The sequence below is a fragment of the Hemiscyllium ocellatum genome, chromosome 6, assembly GCF_020745735.1.
Source record: "Hemiscyllium ocellatum isolate sHemOce1 chromosome 6, sHemOce1.pat.X.cur, whole genome shotgun sequence".
NCBI lineage: Eukaryota > Metazoa > Chordata > Chondrichthyes > Orectolobiformes > Hemiscylliidae > Hemiscyllium > Hemiscyllium ocellatum.
In genome coordinates, this window is record NC_083406.1 from 91,188,098 (window position 1) to 91,208,998 (window position 20,901).

The window sequence follows — 20,901 nt, forward strand, 5'->3', positions numbered from 1 at the left end:
GATTTTTTAAATGTCTTAGAGGGAGAGAGGTTAAAGGATGGGATTTCAGAACTTAGATGGGCTGGTCCTGTAGATGGAAGAATGATGTGGGTGGTGAACAAGAAACTATAGTTAGAGTTGAGTGTGCTGCTGGAAAAGCACAGCAAGTCAGGCGGCATCCGAGGAATAGAAGAATTGACATTCTGGGCTGTTAGAGTTACAAGGTTAGAGAAGATTAGACTTTTTTTAAACCTCGGACTCTGTTAGATCAGTTCTTTAAAGGTTAACAGGACAGTGTTTCAAGGATTTGTTCATTGCCAATGTATATTTTTCTTTTTTTTGCCCCTTTTTAGCATACACCATCTAATTCTGAAAGTAAGACACAGATACTTTCACCATCTGTAGAACTTGGATCCGGACCAGCTTTGTGTAGTACAGAAGCAACATCTAGTGATTCGGTAGAAAATTTGAAGAAGAAGAAACTTAGTTTTTTGTCTCGGATTCCTTCTCCTGCTCCATTGTCTCCCCTTTGTAGTTCTATTTCACCAGCTGTACAGAAAGGTTTTAAACCACCCAGGCGATGTGTTATCCCTCAAAGCCATGAAGCAACAATTCAAGCTGGAACTAATAAACTTCCCTCTTTGAAGAGAACTGCAGTTTCCAAAATAGCTGATGATAATTGGGTCACAGATGAAGAACTTGCAATGATAAACACTCAGGCACTTCGAGAAGGTTGGGAAAATGGACACAGTAAAAATGAGGAAGAAAAGATTACAAAGACACAAATGATCATTCCAAAGGGTATTTCATCTGAAAATATTAAAAGTCACCTTGACATTAATCTTGGGTCTCAAACTTCAAAAGTAGCTGAGGACAACTGGGTTACAGATGAGGAACTTGCAATGATAAATACACAGGCACTTTTTGAAGGTTGTGCTAATGAGAGCAATGAAAGGGACAGAGAAAAGATTCAAAGATCCCAAATTGTCAGTAGTGGGAACCTTGCCTTGTTGCCACAAAATAGTGAATTTGGGAGCAAAGTTTCCAAGATTGTTAATAATTTGATTACAGATGAAGAACTTGCAATGACAAATATACAAGTGCCTTGTGAATGTTGTGTTACTGGGAGCTGTGAAAATAACAAGGGCTCATGTGAAAAGGTGCAAATTGTCAGTTCTAATAACTCTACATCTTTGCAGCAAAATGACGAAACATCGCTTGAATGTGAATTTGAGACAGTCATTGCTTCACGAAATAAAAGTTCACCTGTTGTCTCTCAGTCCAAAAGAAGGCGCACAAATGAAATTAATATGGGAAATTCAAATGAAAACACTTGTCAATCTGAAAGAAAAACTGGCCCTGCACAAAACACTGGTTGTGACAAAATTGAAGCTCAGGTCGAGGATGATTTACAAAACAAACAGGTTTTGCCTTGTAACTGCAGAGGAATAGAAAATAAAAATTGAGGTTCTTTTCCACTACATTTAGAGTACATATTGTTGAGGACTGAATGTTCTATTTAAAGTGATCTATGCTCTGGTGTTCCCTACATTAGTGTGTAAGGTTTGTAAATGTAACTTGTAATGATTTTGAATAAACTATTTTCTTTACAGAGACTGTCACAATGTATTGTAATTTCATACCTTTTAAATGTTTTAACAGTTTACCAACTGTACATTTTAGCTGCAAGCTAAATAATTACAGGAATATTACTACTTCCTACTAGTTGTAAATTTACTCTGAAATAGATATTCTCAATATAGTTCCTGGTCACAGCATAACATTACTAGTGTCTGAACACTAATTTGCAGTATAATTCATGAATGATGAAAAATATCAATTCTTCAGTAGGGATATTAAACCAAGGTTCAAAACTAAGGCAGATAGCCAGGGTAAAAAGATGGGTTTATTAGCCTATGCTTTTAAAAGAATTCCTGTCATCTGCTTTAGACAGTAATAAGGAATCCCTTTTTCCTATTAGCCCAGGAGTACTGAATAACAAGTGCAGGAATTAAGCCTGAAAGGTAGTTGAATGAGTTGCATTCTCAAAGCCCAAGGATACGTGATAAGGGATGTTAAAAACATCATGAGATCATGGGAAGACCTTGAACTGTCACGCAGTCACATGATTAACCTGATTGGATGAATGTACAATAATTTATTAATGTAATTGGTTTCTAAAATGCTAAGCCAGGCTGAAACCAAATGTACAAAAGTTTATGCTTCCCTTTGTTCAATCAAGAAGCTTCTGGCCCTGCACAATTTTTCTCCCCACTGGTATAAACTATAAAACTCTCTTTATAATGAAGTGAGACCAGGTGGTGACTGAATCATTTAGTCATTCTGCTCCAACACTGACAAACAATAAACAACCTGTTTATAAGGTCAGCACTCTGAAGCATTATCTACGTTCCTTTTTCCACAGGTGCTATCTGATCTGCTGAGTATATCTGGCATTTTTGTTGTTATTTCAAGCTTCCTGCATCTGCAGAATTCTGCCTTATAACAGATTTGATGTAGGTTTTTAAGCTTGATGTGATAATAGTATTAACACAAACGAGAGGCATCCATCTTCACACTGGCACAAGGCTGAAGGTCTGCAGATATATCTAAACAACATCGTTCCTTTTTAATAAGTTTATTACATGTACCCTTGTAATTAAACATCTGGCAGAATGTGAAAAGTAACAAAGTATTTTATTTGTCCACTGTTTTGATCCCAACATGTTCTCACATTACTGTATAAAACTTATTTACATATCCTGGTTAAAAAGATGCAAAACAAAATTAAATGATCCAAACCTGGAAATGAAAAGCTGATGTTAATAAAGGCAGCCATGAACTCAAGCAACAACAGATTAATTATCATTGGGCAGTGATGCAGCGGGACCCACTAGACTGCTAATCCAGAGGTCCAGAATAATACTCTGGGGACATGAACCATTATCCCAGCAGAAAAATCAAAACTAGTTTTAATAATTAATGGTGACCCTGAAATAGAATCCCTACAGTGTGGAAACAGGCCATTTGGCCGAACAAGTCTACACCGATCCTCAGAGTATCCCACCCAGACCCATTTCCCTGCCCTATGATTTTTACATTTCCTGAACACTATTGGCAATTTAGCATGGCCAATTCACCTAGCGGTGATCAAAAGAAGCTAAGTTATCTTGCAACCTATGGACAATAGAGAAGTTAATAAGTGGCGATGATGGGGTCTTCAGCATGCATGTGAAAAATTAACTGAGTCACAAGACCCTGAGAATATTTGATAAGGTGGATGCCACAATTATGTTTTCTCCTGTGGCTGAACCAGAGAGTTTTTGTTTTAAAGTGGCCTTTATTCAAGACCAAAATGGGGAGATTCTCTCTCTCTTCCTCCACACATCCCACTCAACTGCCTCAGAAAGCCATTGAAGCAGCTGGATGGACCAAATTGTCTCACCAGTCATAAGATGGTGGCATGGGGCAGTAATGTCGATGAGAGTAGCAGGACTAGATCCGGGGGATGCACACCAGAGAAAACTGTGCAGGAACAATGAAAATGGATGACCAACAATTGTCAGAAAAACACGTGGCTTCACTAATGTTTTAAGGCGGGTAATCAGCTGCCCTTGGTTGCTTCTGTCTACATATGAATCCAGACAACAATGGTTTAACTGCCCTCTGAAATGGTTGGCAAGCTAGTTAGTTCAAGCGCAATTAGAGATGGGCAACAAATACTGCCCTTGCCAGCAACACCATCTTGTACATGTTAACTGCAGAGAAATGATAATACAGTTAACATTAACTATCTTCTGGCCTAGCAATCCACTCAGCTGTAACAAACTGCTACAAAAAAAAAGGTGTGGCAGTTCAAGATGACCACTGCCTTCTCAGGGTGACTGAAGATAAGCAATAAATGTTAACATCTCTCACATCCTGAGCAGGAATGGCAAGTAACTGCAAACAGCAGGAACTAAATTACACATCTGCAGTTAGGATTTCAAACTTTGTACACATTTCACAACTTAAACCTGTATTAAGGTGTAATTAAAAGTCAAAGCTTTTGAAAAAAATCACATCAAGGACATTTACCACAGTGATTGCTGGCTCATAATCTATGATCATATTAAAAGGTTTATCAAACTGTACTTCACAAAATTACGAAGGCACAACAGCTGTTAATGACATTCATTATCCTTAATTGTGCTCAAAGACCTGAAGTGATAAATCCTTTTTTGAAAGTTAAATAAAAAAACTTAAAACTATTTTCTTTGATTTTGTTTAAAATATGAATTTGCTTGATCTATCAACCTGCACAGGTTGTTTTGGATTTATGTCACCAGTATTAAATCTGAATGTGGAGAAAGTGAGGACTGAAGATGCTGGAGATCAGAGTCGAGAATGTGATGCTGGAAAAACACAGCAGGTCAGGCAGCCTTTCAGGAGCAGGAGAATTGACGTTTCGGGCAAAAGTCCTTCATCAGGAATCTGAATGTGCTAAGTTTGTACAAACTCTTCCCCAGTCTTGCTCTTGCTCCTCTTCTGAACGCAAACTGCTGACAACCTTGGCATCAATTATTTCAGGCCTCCCTTTCCGCATGCAGCACTTTGTCAATAGTGATATTCCTCTCGTACCGTTCCTTCATTCGTTCAATTGTTTCTCTCGGAACACCATGTGAATTTATTCTGCACATAGTCAGAAAAAAGGTATAAATTTTATTGTACACCATAAACATAATTAAAGAATGCTGTATTTTATAATTTATATGACTGGTTTAATATTATGACGACATCAAAAACAAATGACTTGAAAGCACATCTCTGCCTTCAAGCCCTTGCCCAGGATAAATATATGAGCTAATGTCTATTCTCAAGCACTGGTGCTGTTTTGTCACAGATGCCATATTTCAGATGAGAAGCTAAATGGGTACAAGTTATTATGAGATTGGCTTGGTAAACTGCAAATTAACAGTTGAAATCTTTCTACAGCAAACTGTGAAACTGGATTCAGCAAATATATTGCTGGGCTATCATACAAATCCAAACACAAAAATAATTTGAAGAACATAGAACATTACAGTGCAGTACATGGCCTTCGGCCCTCAATGTTGTGCCGACCTGTGAAATCAATCTGAAGCCCATCTAACCTACACTATTCCATTTTCATCCTTATGTTTATCCTATGATCATTTAAATGCCCTTAAAGTTGGTGAGTTTACTACTATTGCAGGCAGAGCATTCCACACCCTTTCTACTCCGAGCAAAGAACAAACCTCTAACATCTGTCCTATATCTATCAACCCTCAATTGAAAGCTATGTTCCCTCCTGCTCGCCATTACCATCTGAGGAAAAAGGCTCTTCACTGTCTACCCTATCTAACCCTCTTATCATCTTATATGTCTTTGTTAAGTCACCTCTTAATCATCTTCTCGCTAATGAAAACAGCTTCAAGTCCTTCAGCCTTTCCTCATTCGACCTTACTTCCATACCAGGCAACATCCTGGTAAATCTCCTCTGAATTCTCCTTCCTGTAACAGAACGACCAGAACTGCACACAATACTCCAAGTGCAGCCGCACCAGAGTTCTGGACAGCTGCAACATGACCTCATGGCTCTGAAACTCAATCCCTCAATCCCCTGTGTAAAAGCTAACACATTGTGCGCCTTCTTACCAACCCTATCAACCTGGGTAGCAACTTTCAGGGATCTATGCCCATGGATACCAAGATCACATTGCTCATCCACACTACCAAGAATCTTACCAGTAGCCCAGTACTCTGTACTCCTGTTACTCATTCTGAAGTGAATCACCTCACACTTTTCTGCATTAAACTCCATTTGCCATCTCTCAGCCCAGCTCTGTAGCTTACATACATCCCTCTGTAACCTGCAACAGCCTTCGGCACTGTCCATAAATCCACTCACCTTAGTGTCATCCACAAATTTACTAACCCATCCTTCTATGTCCTCATCTAGGTCATTTACGACAATCAGCAGTGGCCCCAAAACAGATCCTTGTGGTACACCAATGGTAACTGAACTCCAAGATGAAAATTTCCCATCAACCACCACTCTGTCTTCTTTCAGCTAGCCAATTTCTGATCCAAACTGCTAAATCACCCTCAATCCCATGCCTCTGTATTTTGTGCAATCACCTACCATGGGAAACGATATCAAACACCTGACTGAAATCCATATACACCACATCAACCACTTTACCTTCATCCACTTGTTTGGTCACCACCTCAAAGAACTCAATAAGGTTTGTGAGGCATGACGTACCCTTCACAAAACCACGATGACTATCCCTAATCAACTTTTTCCTCTCTAGATGACTAAATCCTATCCCTTACAACCTTTTCCAACACTTTACCCACAACCGATATAAGGTTCACTGGTCTATAATTATCAGGGTTGTCTCTATTCCCCTTCTTGAACAAGGGGACAACATTTGCTATTCTCCAGTCTTCTTGCATTATTCCTGTAGACAAAGATAACATAAAGACCAAAGCCAAAGGCCCTGCAATATCCTCCCTAGCTTCCCAGAGAATCTTCAGATAAATCCTATCCAGCCCAGGGGACTTAACTATTTTCATACTTTCCAGAATTGCTAATCCCTCCTCCTTATTAAACCTCAATCCCGTCTAGTATAATAGCTTGCATCTCAGTCTTCTCCCTGACAACATTGTCTTTTTTCCTATGTGAATACTGTCAAAAAATATTTGTCTAGCCCTTCTCCTATCTCCTCAGACTCCCTGTACAACTTCCCACTACTGTCCTTGATTGGCTCTAATCTTACTCTCGTCATTCTTTTATTCTTGACATACCTAAGGAAAACTTTAGGGTTTTCCTTGATCCCATCTGCCAATGACTTCTCATGTCCCCTCCTGGCTCTCCTTAGCTCTCTCTTTAGATCCTACCTGGCTAACTTGTAACACTCAAGTGCCCTAACTGAGAATGGAAATTGACAGCAGGATGACTTACATATCTCTGCAAAGACTAGTTGCTGACTGTCACTATTCATGGATGGATCAGGACCTAGCACTTGGTTATGAAAGGTGAAATACATTTAAATTAGAACCCGATAGGAACCTGCTAGATTTATTAAACAAGGGCCAGAAAAGAGAGAGGAATCCAGTTGAACCAAACCATGTAATATGCAATAGTCATTTTCAATGATGGTAAGGAAGAAGGTCATGGATTAAACCCTGGTTAGGTTGAGATTGATAAACTGCTGACAGTGCCCTCCATTCATCAGCACTGGAGGCTTCTAAAGGTCTCCTGTGGATGGTCTCAAGAGGATTGCAATATAAAAGCAGTGTCATGCTTCTGACACTTTATAAAGCTCTAGTTAGGCCCCATTTAGAATACTGTGTCCAGTTTTAGGCCCCACATCTCAGGAAGGACATAGTGGCTCTGGAACGTTTCCAGCAGAGATTCTCACGGATGATCCCTGGAATGGTAGGCCTAACATATGATGATCGGCTGAGGATCCTGGGATTGTATTCATTAGAGTTTGGAAGGTTGGGGGAGATCTAATAGAAACTTACAAGATAATGCATGGCTTAGAAAGGGTGGACGCTGGGAAATTGTTTCTGTCAGGTGGGATCTAGGACCTTAGAATTAGAGAGGGTCAATTTAGAATGGAAATGAGGAGACATTTCTTTAGCCAGAGAGTGGTGGGCCTGTGGAATTCATTGCCACGGAGCGCAGTGGAGGCTGGAACATTGGGTGTCTTCAAGATGGAGATTGATAAATTCTAGATCTCGCAAGGAATTAAGGGCTATGGAGTGAGTGTGGGTAAGTTGAATTGAAACGCCCATCAGCCATGATTAAATGGTGGAGTGGAATTAATGGGTTGAATGGCCTTGCTTCCACTCCTATGTCTTATGTTCTTATGATATGGGGTCATCGTATTGATGATAAAGCATAGTGCTGGAAAAAGCACTGTGGTCATGCAGGGTTTGAGGAGCAAGACAGTTGATATTTTTGGTATAAGCCCTTCATCAGGACTCGGGGGCGGGGGGGGGAGGGGGAAGAAGATTGAAAGACAGACAGGCTGAGGGAGGGTGGGGCTAGGGGAAAAATAGCTGAGATGGCGATAGGTGGGTTAAGGTAGGAGGTGATGGTCATTGGGAAGTGTGGAGTCAATAAATGGGAAGGAAGATGGGCAAGTAGGTCAGGTCAAGAGGGTGGAGCTTAGTCAAAAGGTTGGATCTGGGTTGGGATGGGGATGGGAAATTTGGAAACAGGTGAATTCAATGTTCATGCCATGTGATTGCAGGCTCCCGAGTTGCGAGATGAGATGTTTGTGGGTGGTCTTGTGTAAGGCGGTAGAGGAGGCCCAGAATGGATATGTCCTCAGGGGAATGGGAGGGGGATTTAAGATGGATGGCCAACAGGACGGTGGGGTTGGTTGGTGCGTACAGACCAGAGATGTTCCCTGAAACATTTTGTGAGTTTGCCCTCGGTCTCTCTGATGTAGAGAAGACCATATCGAGAGCACTGGATGCAATAAATGAGTTTGGAGGATGTGCAGGTTAATCTCTGCCGGATTTGAAATGAACTTTTGGGACCAATCCTGAGGTGAGAGGGGAGGTGTGGGCACAGGGTTTCCACCTGCAGGGGAAGGTGCCAGGTGTGGAGAGTGTTGACCCAATGAGGGAGTCGAGGAGGGAATGGTCCCTATGGAATGCTGATAGCGGTGGAGAAGGAAATACTTTTTTGGTGGTGGTATTGCATTGCATTGCAATAATCATTGCATTGTTTCCAATGGCAGTCCTGAGTAGACACCACTAAAGTTCTGTTAATAATGGAGGACTAAGACTCCTGACTAATGACTCTATCTCTATCCTAAATTGCAGAGCCAAAGCCATTGTCAGGTTTGGCAGGCAGGCAAAAGTGACGACTGCAGATGTTGGAAACTAGAGTCTCGATTAGAGTGGTGCTGGAAAAGGCAGCATCCGAGGTGCAGGAAAATCGACATTTCGGGCAAAAGCCTGAGGTTTGGCAGGCAATCCTATTAAGGAAACACCGTTAATGCATCTGAGTTAAGTGAGTGTCATTTGAGCCAGCTCTTTTACTTGAATTTTGGTCCTATGTTACAAAATCTTAAAACCTAATTACTGACTTTGTGCTGAAAACACATGGCCCTTCAATCCTTCTCTGCTATTCAACAGCAAAGGCTGATCTGTTTCAAATTTCACATTGCCATCTACCCCCATTAACCCTTCATTCCCCGACCTAACAAAAATCTATCCACTTTGGTCTTCAAGATATTCAACGACCCTGCTTCTATTGACTTCTGAGGCAGACACTTCCCGAAGTTTCACAACCCTCTGGGTGAAAAGATTTTTCATCTCTGTCCTAAAAAGGTAAATCCATATTTTACAATAGTGCCCCTAGTTCTGGACTCACCCACAAGAGAGAATATCTTTTCACATCCCCCTTGTCAAGACTGCTCAGAATCTGAAATCAGGTGGATCTCAGCAGTGACTGTTTAAGTCACCTCTTACCCTTCTGAACCCCAGTGAAAACAAACCCAGCCCATGTCCAACCTGTTATCAGAAGACAACCTGGGCACTCCAGGTATCACACTACTAAAGCTCCCTGAAACCACCTCTAATGGAACAATGCAACATTCTTCCGATGTAACACCTTTATTCAAAAAGGAAGACGAGAAACAGGTAACCATAGGCCAGAGCTTAATATCTGTTATTGAGAATGGATTAAGAGTCTATTATAAAGGATGTAAAAGCAGATCATTTCAAAATAGATAATATTATTCAGAACAGTCAGTAGGGGTTCATGCAGGGGAAATCATAATTGACAAATTTACTAGAATTCTCTGAGGGGACAACAAGCAGAATAAATAAAGAAGAAGCAGTGTAATACATCTGGATTTCCAGAGGCTTGTGAGGATACCACACATTACGCTACTTAATAATAAGAGTTCATGGTAATGGAGGTATTATATCAGTCTTTTCACTTTGCTTATCCAAGTCATTAATATGTACTGTAAATAATTGTGGCTCCAGCACTGATCCCTGAGGCACTCCACTAGTGTTGGGTTGCCACCCTAAGATGCCCCTCTTATCCCAACTACTTGTTTGCTATTAGTTAGACAATCGCTGCTGCAAATGTGTTGCTGGTCAAAGCACAGCAGGCCAGGCAGCATCTCAGGAATAGAGAATTCGACGTTTCGAGCATAAGCCCTTCATCAGGAATAAGAGAGAGAGAGCCAAGCCGGCTGAGATAAAAGGTAGGGAGGAGGGACTAGGGGGAGGGGCGATGGAGGTGGGATAGGTGGAAGGAGGTCAGAGGAGATGACCTGGGGGGTGCAGTGAGAGAGGGACTCACTGAAATCCTTGTAGAGGGAGGAAGAGAGCTTCTTCAAGGAAGGCATCCTTGTAAGAGGATTCGCAGTAGGTTAAAATCTTCGAGTAAAAAATGAGGTCTGCAGATGCTGGAGATCACAGCTGCAAATGTGTTAGTTAGACAATGCTGTATTCCATGCTGAATATTATTTAAATGGGGACAGACAGCAAAAAGCCACAGCAGAGAGGAATTTGGGAATCTTCATGCATAAATCACAAAATGTTAGCATCCAGGTTCAGAAAGTAATGGGGAAGGCAAGTGGACCATTGGCCTGGATTTCAACAGGAATGGCAGATAAAAATAGGGAAGTCTTGCTAAAACTATATGAGGCACTGGTCAGACCACAAAAGCCAAGCTGTAAACAGTTTTGACTCCCTTATCTAAGGAATAATATGCTGGAACTGGAAGCAAGCCAGAGAGTTCATCATTAAATTTGATTTTTATTCCAGACATATTAATTGAATTCAAATTTCACCATCTGTCCACAGTGTGTTCCACTGGGTCTCTGGATTACTAGTCCATGACAGTACCATTACTCCACTGTCTCTCCTATTTTTAGACTCACTTAATATTGATCGGCATAATCTGTCAGGAAAGCAAAATATACAAATTTCAAGTTAAAGAATAACTGGATGGTTTGAATGAATGATGAGAGTACTAGAACTATGACCTTTAATCTCTTGAAAAACCTTTGCTTGACCTTATCCACTTTAGAGTCATATTTACTTCAACACGACCTAATACCATTTCTGGCACAAAACTGAGTCCAGAAATGCACAACTGTCTGATTAATATCATGCATTGATTCCACTGATCATTAAAGTCAATCATTCAGCTGAACCAAAGAGGTTTTACATCAGCATTTCATTCATCAGCAGGACTTTTTCCTACCCTCAAATAATCTCCACCATAACACCTTCATTTTTATTAGTTTTCATGTCAAAATTCCTATCTTTGGCACAGAGACATTGATTGATCAGGTTACGTGTAACAAAACAGCTGATATACACAGGCAAACTGTGGATTAGCAGTTCTGGGATAGTAGTCAAACCACAATATTTAAGGTTTAAAAACCAACTAGAAAGAGAAAGGAAAATCTCAAATATTGGAACTCAAGTTGGATTAGGATAGATTTTAGAAAAGTAAAGACTGAGCCAGTAGAGGTGCAGTGGCAGGATAAATTGACACGCAGGGTTACAGAGCAACAGTGGAAATATTTTATAACTACAACGTCACATAATAAATTTATTCCATTAATAAAGGAAGCAACTTATCGTTTCAGGCTTCGGAGTCAGAATATCAAGAGTATAGAAAACAATTGTAATGAAGGAAGAGAGATTACAAAGACAATAAGTACACAGATTCTTCAGTATAAGAATAAAGAAAAACATGCTTTAAAAAGTTTGAGCTTTCTTTGATAAAATAGATAATGCAACTATATTGCAAATATGCTTCAAAAAATGGCACACAGACTGGTTTCAATAGTCTGGAACAATAGGCCACTGACTCATGTAAACATAGAGACTTAGAAAAAGCAAGAAAAACGTCATTATATCGGGAGCTGTGAAGTAATTGAATTCAGTCCCAGAGTTAGTGGGTTGAGGCAGAAAAGATGACAAAATTCAAGACTGACTGGATAGGTGGATGAAGGATAACAGACATGGAGGATATAGGTTATCAGTGGTTAGGACTATGGTAAGTTTATTATTTTAAAAACTTCTGTGTATTTATATGTCAAATATAGCTTTGAGATTCAGTGGAGGACAATAATTCTGATTATCTTCAGTTTTCCCTCTTGTCATACATATTTTAAAAATCATTATGGATTGCTCTATTTTCACAGCAACTGTCATTTTTACACTTGAAGCAGTTAAAAAGTTGAAAGAAACCTTGTTAATTTTCTAATGTCAAATTTCCAGGGTGTATCTGGCTCTCGGAATTTCACTTCATAACCATTCTCTCGTGCCTGTTGATGACAAAACATTAATTGAAAGATTAAATTCCGAAGAGCTAATCCAATATTTTTAGATGCCTATCCATCTAAAATCTAAGGCTCTTTGCGTCGTGAAAAAAAAGTTAAAATCAATTCAAACTAAGTACATAAGTTTATTGGAATTGAGAATTCTTTCTCTTCTATAATAAGATATTTATTATTTTAAAATGCAATACACAGGACAATACAGAGTCAATGAAATATCATGAGAAAACAAAGCAAACAGAGATTTGTAATACAATTCTTGAACTATTGTTTTCAAGGTCAGAATACAGTCCTAACAAGAAACTGCAGTTATCTTATGGACTTACAGGTCAAGGATTCTTAAGGAAAGGGGCACTTAAGGAAAGGAATAATTATATAAATGAGATCAAATTTGTTTTGAGTCTCAACAGTTATACACTCTTATCATTTCTATTCTCTTGAAAGAAGTGACAGGTATTTTAACATTTAAATTGCTCAAAGTATTGTCTTATAATATGATAAATTCCTAAAATATATTTTTAAAAGTACAATATGGATTAAAAATAGCGATAAGAATGTGTAACAATGAAGGAGTTAAGCCTGCCACAGGCCTGCAGATCATGTGGTGGCAGCTAAAGTCTGCCGTTCAGTCTACTGAGCCTGCTGTGCCATTTGAAAAGATCGCAACTGATGTAAACCAAAATTAGAATTCCAGAAATCAGACTAAACACAATTATGACAGACAAAAAACCAGAATGAAACGTTTATTACAGAATTCGGAAAGTCAAATCAGATTTGCAAAAAGCCAAAGAACTGCAGATGCTGAAAATCAGAAAAGGAAACAGAAATTGCTGGAAAAGCTCAGCTGGTCTGGCAGTATTTGTGGAGAGAAATCCGAGGTAATGTTTAGGGGTCTAGTGACCCTTCCTCACAACTCATTGGACCTGAAATATTAATTCTGATTTCTCTCCACAAATGCTACCAGATGTGTGTAGCTTTTCCAGATATGTAAAACATTGTTTCAAACAATCAATATTAGATACTGAAGAAATTAATTGAAAATCTAGGTCATACCATATTCACATATGGTTTCATTTCCCATGCTTCAGTGTTGGTATTATCTATAATAATTGGAGACCTCCCTTGTCTCATAGCTGATTTGGCTGTAAGTAGATCCATTATGTAATTATATTAGTTACAACATAAGCAGTAAATGCAGAGCATTTAAAATGTAGTTTTAACAAAATCAGAATACCATGAAGAACAATGTCAGTATTTACCCCTTTCATGGTTCCATTCATGAGCTTCATCAAGTAGGTACTTCTGAAATAAATATGAGCCATCCTCTCTGATGAAATAATCATCTGTACTCAATATCACTGCTCCACGAAACTGGTGTTTTAGATTTCTGATTGAGTAAAAGAAAGCAATGGAATGAGAGATTACAAAAATCCACTTTTTTACATCAACTGATGACATTGGACAAACTATGACTTACTGAAGATCATTTACCAACACCATGGGAATGGGGTCTGCATGCACTGGATTTATGAGAATAGGAGTCTTTCTTCAGGTCCAAATGTGGCCAATGTTTCCCTCATCTGGCTCTGTTTGTGGAGTAGGCTAGAAGAACACAGCAAGCTAGGCAGCATCAGGTGGTGTAGAAGACGACGTTTCAGGTATAATCATTCTTCAGTCCTGAAGAAGTGTTACACTCGAAACGTTGACTTCTACACCTCCTTAAGCTACCTGGTGTGCTGTGTTCTTCCAGCCTCCTGCTTATCTACTTTGGATTCAAGCATCTGCAGTTTTGTTTTTCTCTAACTAACTCTGTTTGTGGAGTGCCTGCCTTTTGCACAGCTTCATTACGGATTTGGTGAATGAGTGCTCAGAACTATTTTTCACATGCTTAGATGGGTGGGTGAGTGACTCACCAAGCCTAATGAGTAAATTACACTTCATCTACAAATCAGGAATTTCACAGCCATTGACATGAAAAGGTAATGCTTCAGATGATTTTGTAATTATAATAAGATCGTCCACAAGAAAGTAAATTGGGCCCGTAGAATCTCAGTGGTATTACATGCTTTACAGAATCACTCATATTGATGCCTTATATGTATACTATCATTTCCAGTCAGTCATTCAATTCTGAAAAACTCTGGACAAGTAATCCAGAAACTTCCTCCCACAGTCCAAAGATGTGCGGGTCAGGTGAATTGGCCATGCTAAAAAATTGCCCGTGGTGTTAGGTAGGGGTAAATGTAGGGGTATGGGTGGGTTGTGCTTCGGCGGGTTGGTGTGGACTTGTTGGGCCAAAAGGCCTGTTTCCACAGTAAGTAATCTAATCTAATCTAAACACTGGCTCACATTCAGGGGGCACAGGCTCACATCCCTACACTGTGGATAATCGAATTTGATTTTAATAATATCTGGAATTAACAAAGTAATCTAGTGGCAACCATGCAACTGTGGTCAATTGTTACAAAATCCTGTCTAGCTCACTAATGTCATTTAGGGAAGGAAATATGCCATTCCCATCTAGACTTGCCTGCATATAACTCCAGGCCCACAGCAACGTGATTGACTAGCAATTACCCTTTGAAACTGCCTCGAGAACAATTCAGTTCAGGGCTACAATGGGCATCAAAAGCCAGCCATAGTTTAGTGTCCCATCCACTCGTTAAAAAGTGGGAGAAATTTTGCTTACAATTCATACAATGCTCAGTCCTTAGATTTAGGAGTTCAGTTACCTGATGTAGCAATCACATCCATAAATTATATGGAGCAACTTTCAAAAAACTTTAGTGGCATTACTAAGATAATTAATTGAAAGTTGTTACACTTTGATATTTTATTTCAATGATCAGTTAGAATCATAGGATCCCTACTGTGCAGAGCCACCATGCCATCCGAACACTTGGGCAGTTGATCCAGTTGGTCAGTCCAGTTCAGTTTCAGATGACCTGTAGGACCAAGAATGGTACGAATGGTTCATTCTGCTATGGCAATATCAAGAGGCAATGGTTAGGTTTTCTCCTCTTGGAGATGGTCATTGTCTGGCACTTGGCGCGGTATGAATATTACCGACCACCTGTCAGCCCAGTCCCTGATACAGTCCAGGTCTTGCTGCATTTGGACATGGAAAGCTTCAGTAGCTGAGAAGTTGTGAATGGTGTTGAACGTTGTGCAATCATCAGTTAACAATCCTACTTCTGACCTTATAATGGAAGTAAGGACACTGATGAAGTAGCAAGATGGTTGGGCCTGTGACACTCTGCTGAAGAACTCCCTTCAGGGATGTTCTGGAGCTGAAATGACAGACTTCTAACCATCACAGTCACCCTTGATGTCAGGTTATGACTCCAACCTGTGGACAGTCCCTCCACCCTCACCCTATCGGGTAAAAACAATGACTGCAGATGCTGGAAACCAGAGTCTAGATTAGAGTGGTGCTGGAAAAGCACAGCAGTTCAGGCAGCATCCAAGGAGCAGGAAAATTGACTTTTTGGGCAAAAGCCCTTCATCAGGAATACAGGCAGAGAGCCTGAAGGGTGGAGAGATAAGTGAGAGGAGGGTAGGGGTGGGGAGAAAGTGGTATAGAGTACTGTATGCTGCCTGTATTCCTGATGAAGGGCTTTTGCCCAAAAAGTCAATTTTCCTGCTCCTTGGATGCTGCCTGAACTGCTGTGCTTTTCCAGCACCATTCTAATCTAGACCCTCACCCTATTCCCAATGCCTCTAGTTTTGGTAGGCATCCTTGATGTCACTATCATAAAATGTGGTTTGGATGTCAAGGGCTGTCACTTCACGTCACGTTGTGAATTCAACTCTTTTGTCCATGTTTGAACTGTAGTCAGGTCAGTAGCTGCGTGACGCTGATGTAATCCAAACTGAGCATCTGTGAACAGTTTATCAATGAGCAATGCTGTTTGACAGCACTGCTGCTGATCTCTTCCAGCACTTTATCGATGATGTAGAATACAATGATGAGAAGTAATTGGCTGAGTTGTATTTGTCTTGCTTTTCATGTACAGAACATACCCCAACTATTTTTCACATTGCCTTAATAAAGTGTATTATAGCTATACTGGAACAGCTTGGCTAGGTGTGTGGCAGGTTTTGGAGTACAGATCTTCAAGTACTGTTGGCAGAATATTGCCAGACCTATTGTCTTTACAGTATTCAGTGTCATCAGCCTTTTGATATCTCATTAACTAAAGATTGAAATCAGTGATGCTGGCAATTCAGGAGGGGTCTTTGCTGGGTTGATAGGGCTCAGTTTGCCAACGTCTTTTTTTTTGGGCTAGTCAAATGTCACATGATCCACCTGGTTTCATTCCTTTGAAACATTTTCTGTTTAATACAATAAAATGTATTAGTAGGCTTCCACAGCAGAGAACTGGTAATAGTCAGCTACACTGCTGTTTCACATAAGCCAGACCGGGAATGGACAGCGTATTTCCTTCCTTGAAGGGGATGCGTGAGGCAGATGGAATTTTGACATGGCCATCACCTCAATTTTAATTCTAGATTTGTACCTCTGCCATGGGAAGATTTGATTTGAGGTCCTGTTGTAACAGCCTATGACTAAAGTTGGCAAGATGGCCACCTGGGATAGTTACTTGTAGCATTCACAGCCAGACTTGTGGCCTCTACATGGGATCACTGGATAACATAATGAAAGGTCATAGCAAGAGAAAAGTGTAGGGGAGTGCAGGAGATGAGATCCAATTGAAACTTTCAGAATTCTGAATGGCCTAGCCAGAGTGAACATTGGACAGATGTTTGCATTGGCAGGAGAGATAAGGGCCTGAGGTTACAGCCTAAGACTCTTTAGAATGGAGATAAGGAGAAATCTCTTTAGCCAGAGAGTGGTGAATCTGTGGAATTCATTGTCACAGCAAGCTGGAGAGGGCAGGTCATTGAATATATTTAAAACAGAGATAGGTAAGTTCTTGATTGCCAAAAGGATCACAGGTTATGGGAAGAAAGCAGGAAAAAGAGCCATCAGCCACAATTGAATGGTGGAGCAGACTCAATGAGCCGAATGGCCTAATTTCTGCTCTTGTGTTTTAAGGTCTAACTTGATGAATTTTTGTTGTTTTTCTGGACAGATATGTTGTGGTTTTTGTTGAGGCGCTTCTCGAGTAAGTTCTGTGACACAGAGCTGTGCGCTCTCTGGGCTGTTTCCTGGCACACACACTGAGGCAAACATTGACTACACCTGCAACTACCATCAACTCAGTGAAAGATGCTATTTTGGTCTGCCCAAACCTTGTTAGTCTTCCAGTGTAGAGTTTACCTTGACCATCTTGGGAAAGCAAATCTTAGCAGGACTTATACATTTAATGCTGAAAAATGTATTGCTAGAAAAGTGCAGCAGGTCAGGCAGCATCCAAGGAGCAGGAGAATCGATATTTCGGGCATAAGCCCTTCTTCAGGAATGAGGAAGGTGTGCCAAACAGGCTAAGATAAAAGGGAGCGAGGAGGTACTGAGGGGAGAGGCGTTGGGAATATGATAGGTGGAAGGAGGGTAAGGTGAGGGTGACAGGCCGGAGAGGGGGTGGGGGCGGAGTGGTCGGGAAGAAGATTGTAGGTCAAGAAGGCGGTGCTGAGTCCGAGGGTTGGGACTGAGAATAAGGTGGGGGGAGGGGAAATAAGGAAGCTGGAGAAATCTGCAGTCATCCCTTGTCGTTGGAGGGTTCCTAGGCGGAAGATGAGGCGCTCTTCCTCCAGGCATCGTGTTGCCATGGTCTGGCGAAGGAGGAGGCCAAGGACCTGCATGTCCTTGGCTGAGTGAGAGGGGGAAGCTAAAGTGTTCAGCCACAGGGCGGTTGGTGCGGATGTCCCAGAAGCGTTCTCTGAAACATTCCGCAAATAGGCGGCCTCTCTCCTCAATGTAGAGGAGGCCACATCGGGTGCAGCGGATGCAGTAAATGACGTGTATGGAGGTGCAGGTGAATTTGTGATGGATATGGAAGGATCCCTTGGGGCCTTGGAGGGAAGTAAGGGGGGAGGTGTGGGCGCAAGTTTTGCATTTCTTGCGGTTGCGGGGAAGGTGCCGGGAGTGGAGGTTGGGTTGGTGAGGGGTGTGGACCTGACGAGGGGGTCACGGAGGGAGTAGTCTTTCCGGAACGCTGATAGGGGATGGGAGGGAAATATATCCTTGGTGGTGGGGTCTGTTTGGAGGTGGTGGAAAGGACGAAGGATGATACGATGTATCGGGAGATTGGTGGGGTGGTAGGTGAGGACCAGTGGGGTTCTGTCCTACATTTAATGGTAAGGTCCTAGGGTGTGTTGTTGAACAAAGAGACCTTGGAGTGTAGGTTCATAGCTCCTTGAAAATGGAGTCACAGGTAGATAGGATACTGAAGAAGGTGTTTGGTATGCTTTCTTTCATTGTTCAGAGTATGGAGTACAAGAGTTGGGAGGTCATGTTGCGGCTGTACAGGGCATTGTTACAGACTGCCGCATTCAACAGTCCAGCACTACATGCTGAGGGACACACTAAAGCTTGGGGCAGCTGCTGTAAAGAAGCAGTGTAGAAAGGGCCTTTCTGGCAAAGCATCATGAGGGTCCAATCAGTTATCAGATCCTCTCACTGCCTCCAAGTGAACATAAATAGCGTCTGGCATGAGTAAGAAATGCTTTCTTGCAACTCTATCGCTCTGTGAAATGCCAAAATTCCAATGTTTTGTTTTTCTCTCTGCAAAGACTACACAGATATATTTTAGAACTTTAGTGAATAATGTATGTTGTTAAAATTTAAAAATCACGTTTGCTCAGTGGTTAGCACTGCTGTCTCATAGTGCCAGGGATACGGGTTCCATTCCAGCCTTGGGTGACCGTCTCTGTGGAGTGTGCATGTTCTCCCCGTGTCTGCGTGGGTTTCCTCCACAGTCCAAAGATGTGCAGGTCAGCTGGATTGGCCACGCTAAATTACCCATAGTGTTAGGTGCATTAGTCAGAGGGAAGTGGGTTACGCTTCAGAGGGTCAGTATGGACTTGTTGAGCCGAAGGGCCTGTTTCCACACTGTAGGGAATCTAATCTTTCTGCCAAAGTGTGACAAGGGTCTGTTCAGTTGTCAGACCCTCTCGTTGCCAGAAAATGAATGTAAAATAGACAGGCAGGAGGCTGAAAGAACACAGCAAGCCAGGCAGCAGCAGTCAAAAGGAAGAAGTCAACCTTTTGGGTGTAACCCTTCTGCAGGACTGGGGATGGGTGTAAGGGGAGCTGCAGGTAAAGGGGGTGGCGGGGCAGGGTGGTGAAGTGGGGATAGGTGAATACAAGTAGAGGGTAGCTGGTTGATCAATGGAAAGAATGAATCCAGTTGGTGGCAAGGAGAAGTGGAAGGGAGGGGTTGGGGCTGGAAAGGGAGGTTGTTTGATATTGGGGAACTCAATGTTGAGTCCTCTGGGCTGGAGACTGCTCAGGCGGAAGAAGGGGTATTGTTCCTCCAATTTGCTGCGTGCTTTATTGCAGCTTCCTCCCTTCCTAGCCCCTCCTCCTCCCTTCCATTCCTCCCAGCCACTAATCAGATTCATTCCTCCCATTGACCAACCAGGTCGTACCCTCTACCTGTGTTCACCTATCCCCACTTCACCATCCTTCCCTGCCACCCACTTTACCTGCAGCTCCCCTTATATCCACCCCCATTCCTGAAGAAGGGTTACATCTGAAATGTTGTCTTCTGCAGCTCCTGAAGTTGCCTGGCTTGCTGTGTTTTTTCTGCCTCTTGTCTGTCTATTTTGATTCCAGCATCTGCAGTTTTTTGTGTCTCAAAATTAATGTAAACAGAGAAGAAAATGTTTTGTTTTGCAACTTCAGAGAAGCCTCGAGGAATATCAGGAGTCAACAAAAGGAAGAAATAAAAGTCCAATTTGTCTTTTTCTCTGCAAAATTTCTCTTAGCACGGTGTATGCACACATGTTTTCATGAATAAAGTACATTTTTACAATTAAAAAAACTGTTGCATTTCCGACCACGTGGAAACAAATTACATCCCGAAGATCGGTCCCACGAGGATTTGCAGAACAAACCTGGCTAACGTGGTCTTCCCTGATCCTGGCAGTCCCCTCAGTAAATAAAGGCGTTTTCTGATGTGACGGGGACCTCGAGGTGGCCTGCGGCCAGGCTGCTGCAGGCTCAGCTTCTGAAAGGACTGCGCCAAAGATTCCGCCGACATTCCCCCCGGCGGTGCGAGAGCAGCAGCAGCAGCTCTTTCCCATCCACAGGTACCGTTTCACGGAGATCGAAGTGGCAACATCGAAAACAATTCCTTGGGAAATGACGCAGGCCAGCTGACGGAAACGGGGTTTGAGGCTTGTCTGTTTTGCACTTTAGACGTTGCAAACTGCGTGTAGCTTCTCCCCCGAAATAACACATGACCCTGTCCCACCCGCTCCTGACAAGAGGAAATTGTTGGGGGGTTGCAGTGTAGGAACAGGAGAATCTAGATTAGCAATTAAAGGTTTCTGTGGGCTGTTTGAAAGTAAATACATATTGTTTGTTTAACCTCCTCTTCTTCAGGTCCCAACTATAATTTATCATTATCTGTGCACAGCACGACACTGCCACAAAAACAGCTAAGCAACATTC

General features: G+C 41.6%; 2 protein-coding genes across 2 annotated transcripts in view; one reads left to right on the forward strand and one right to left on the reverse strand.

The window, feature by feature from the left end:
* The window catches only part of brca2 (BRCA2 DNA repair associated), a 121,904-nt gene extending 120,390 nt beyond the window's left edge, over positions 1 to 1,514 (forward strand). The window contains exon 26 of the mRNA XM_060826976.1: positions 333 to 1,514. Within this exon, the coding sequence (XP_060682959.1) occupies positions 333 to 1,445 (1,113 nt within the window). The 3' untranslated portion in view covers positions 1,446 to 1,514. The remainder of the gene's footprint in view (positions 1 to 332) is intronic.
* A 1,173-nt stretch (positions 1,515 to 2,687) lies between these two features.
* Positions 2,688 to 20,674, reverse strand: n4bp2l2 (NEDD4 binding protein 2-like 2). The gene is made up of 5 exons (XM_060826778.1): positions 20,343 to 20,674; positions 13,580 to 13,707; positions 13,374 to 13,462; positions 12,232 to 12,308; positions 2,688 to 4,650 (listed from the first exon to the last, which is right to left on the reverse strand). The coding sequence occupies exons 1-5, from the start codon at positions 20,486 to 20,488 to the stop codon at positions 4,545 to 4,547; spliced, it is 546 nt and encodes a 181-aa protein (XP_060682761.1). The 5' UTR covers positions 20,489 to 20,674; the 3' UTR covers positions 2,688 to 4,544.
* Positions 20,675 to 20,901: the final 227 nt, after the last annotated feature.

Coding starts and splice junctions, on each gene's coding strand:
- n4bp2l2 (XM_060826778.1), bottom strand. CDS start 20,488: ATGTCGGCGGAATCTTTGGCGCAGTCCTTTCAGAAGCTGAGCCTGCAG. Junction 13,708..20,342: donor GGGAAGACCACGTTAGCCAG/GTTTGTTCTGCA, acceptor TTACTCAATCAG/AAATCTAAAACACCAGTTTC. Junction 13,463..13,579: donor TGAATGGAACCATGAAAGGG/GTAAATACTGAC, acceptor ATCTACTTACAG/CCAAATCAGCTATGAGACAA.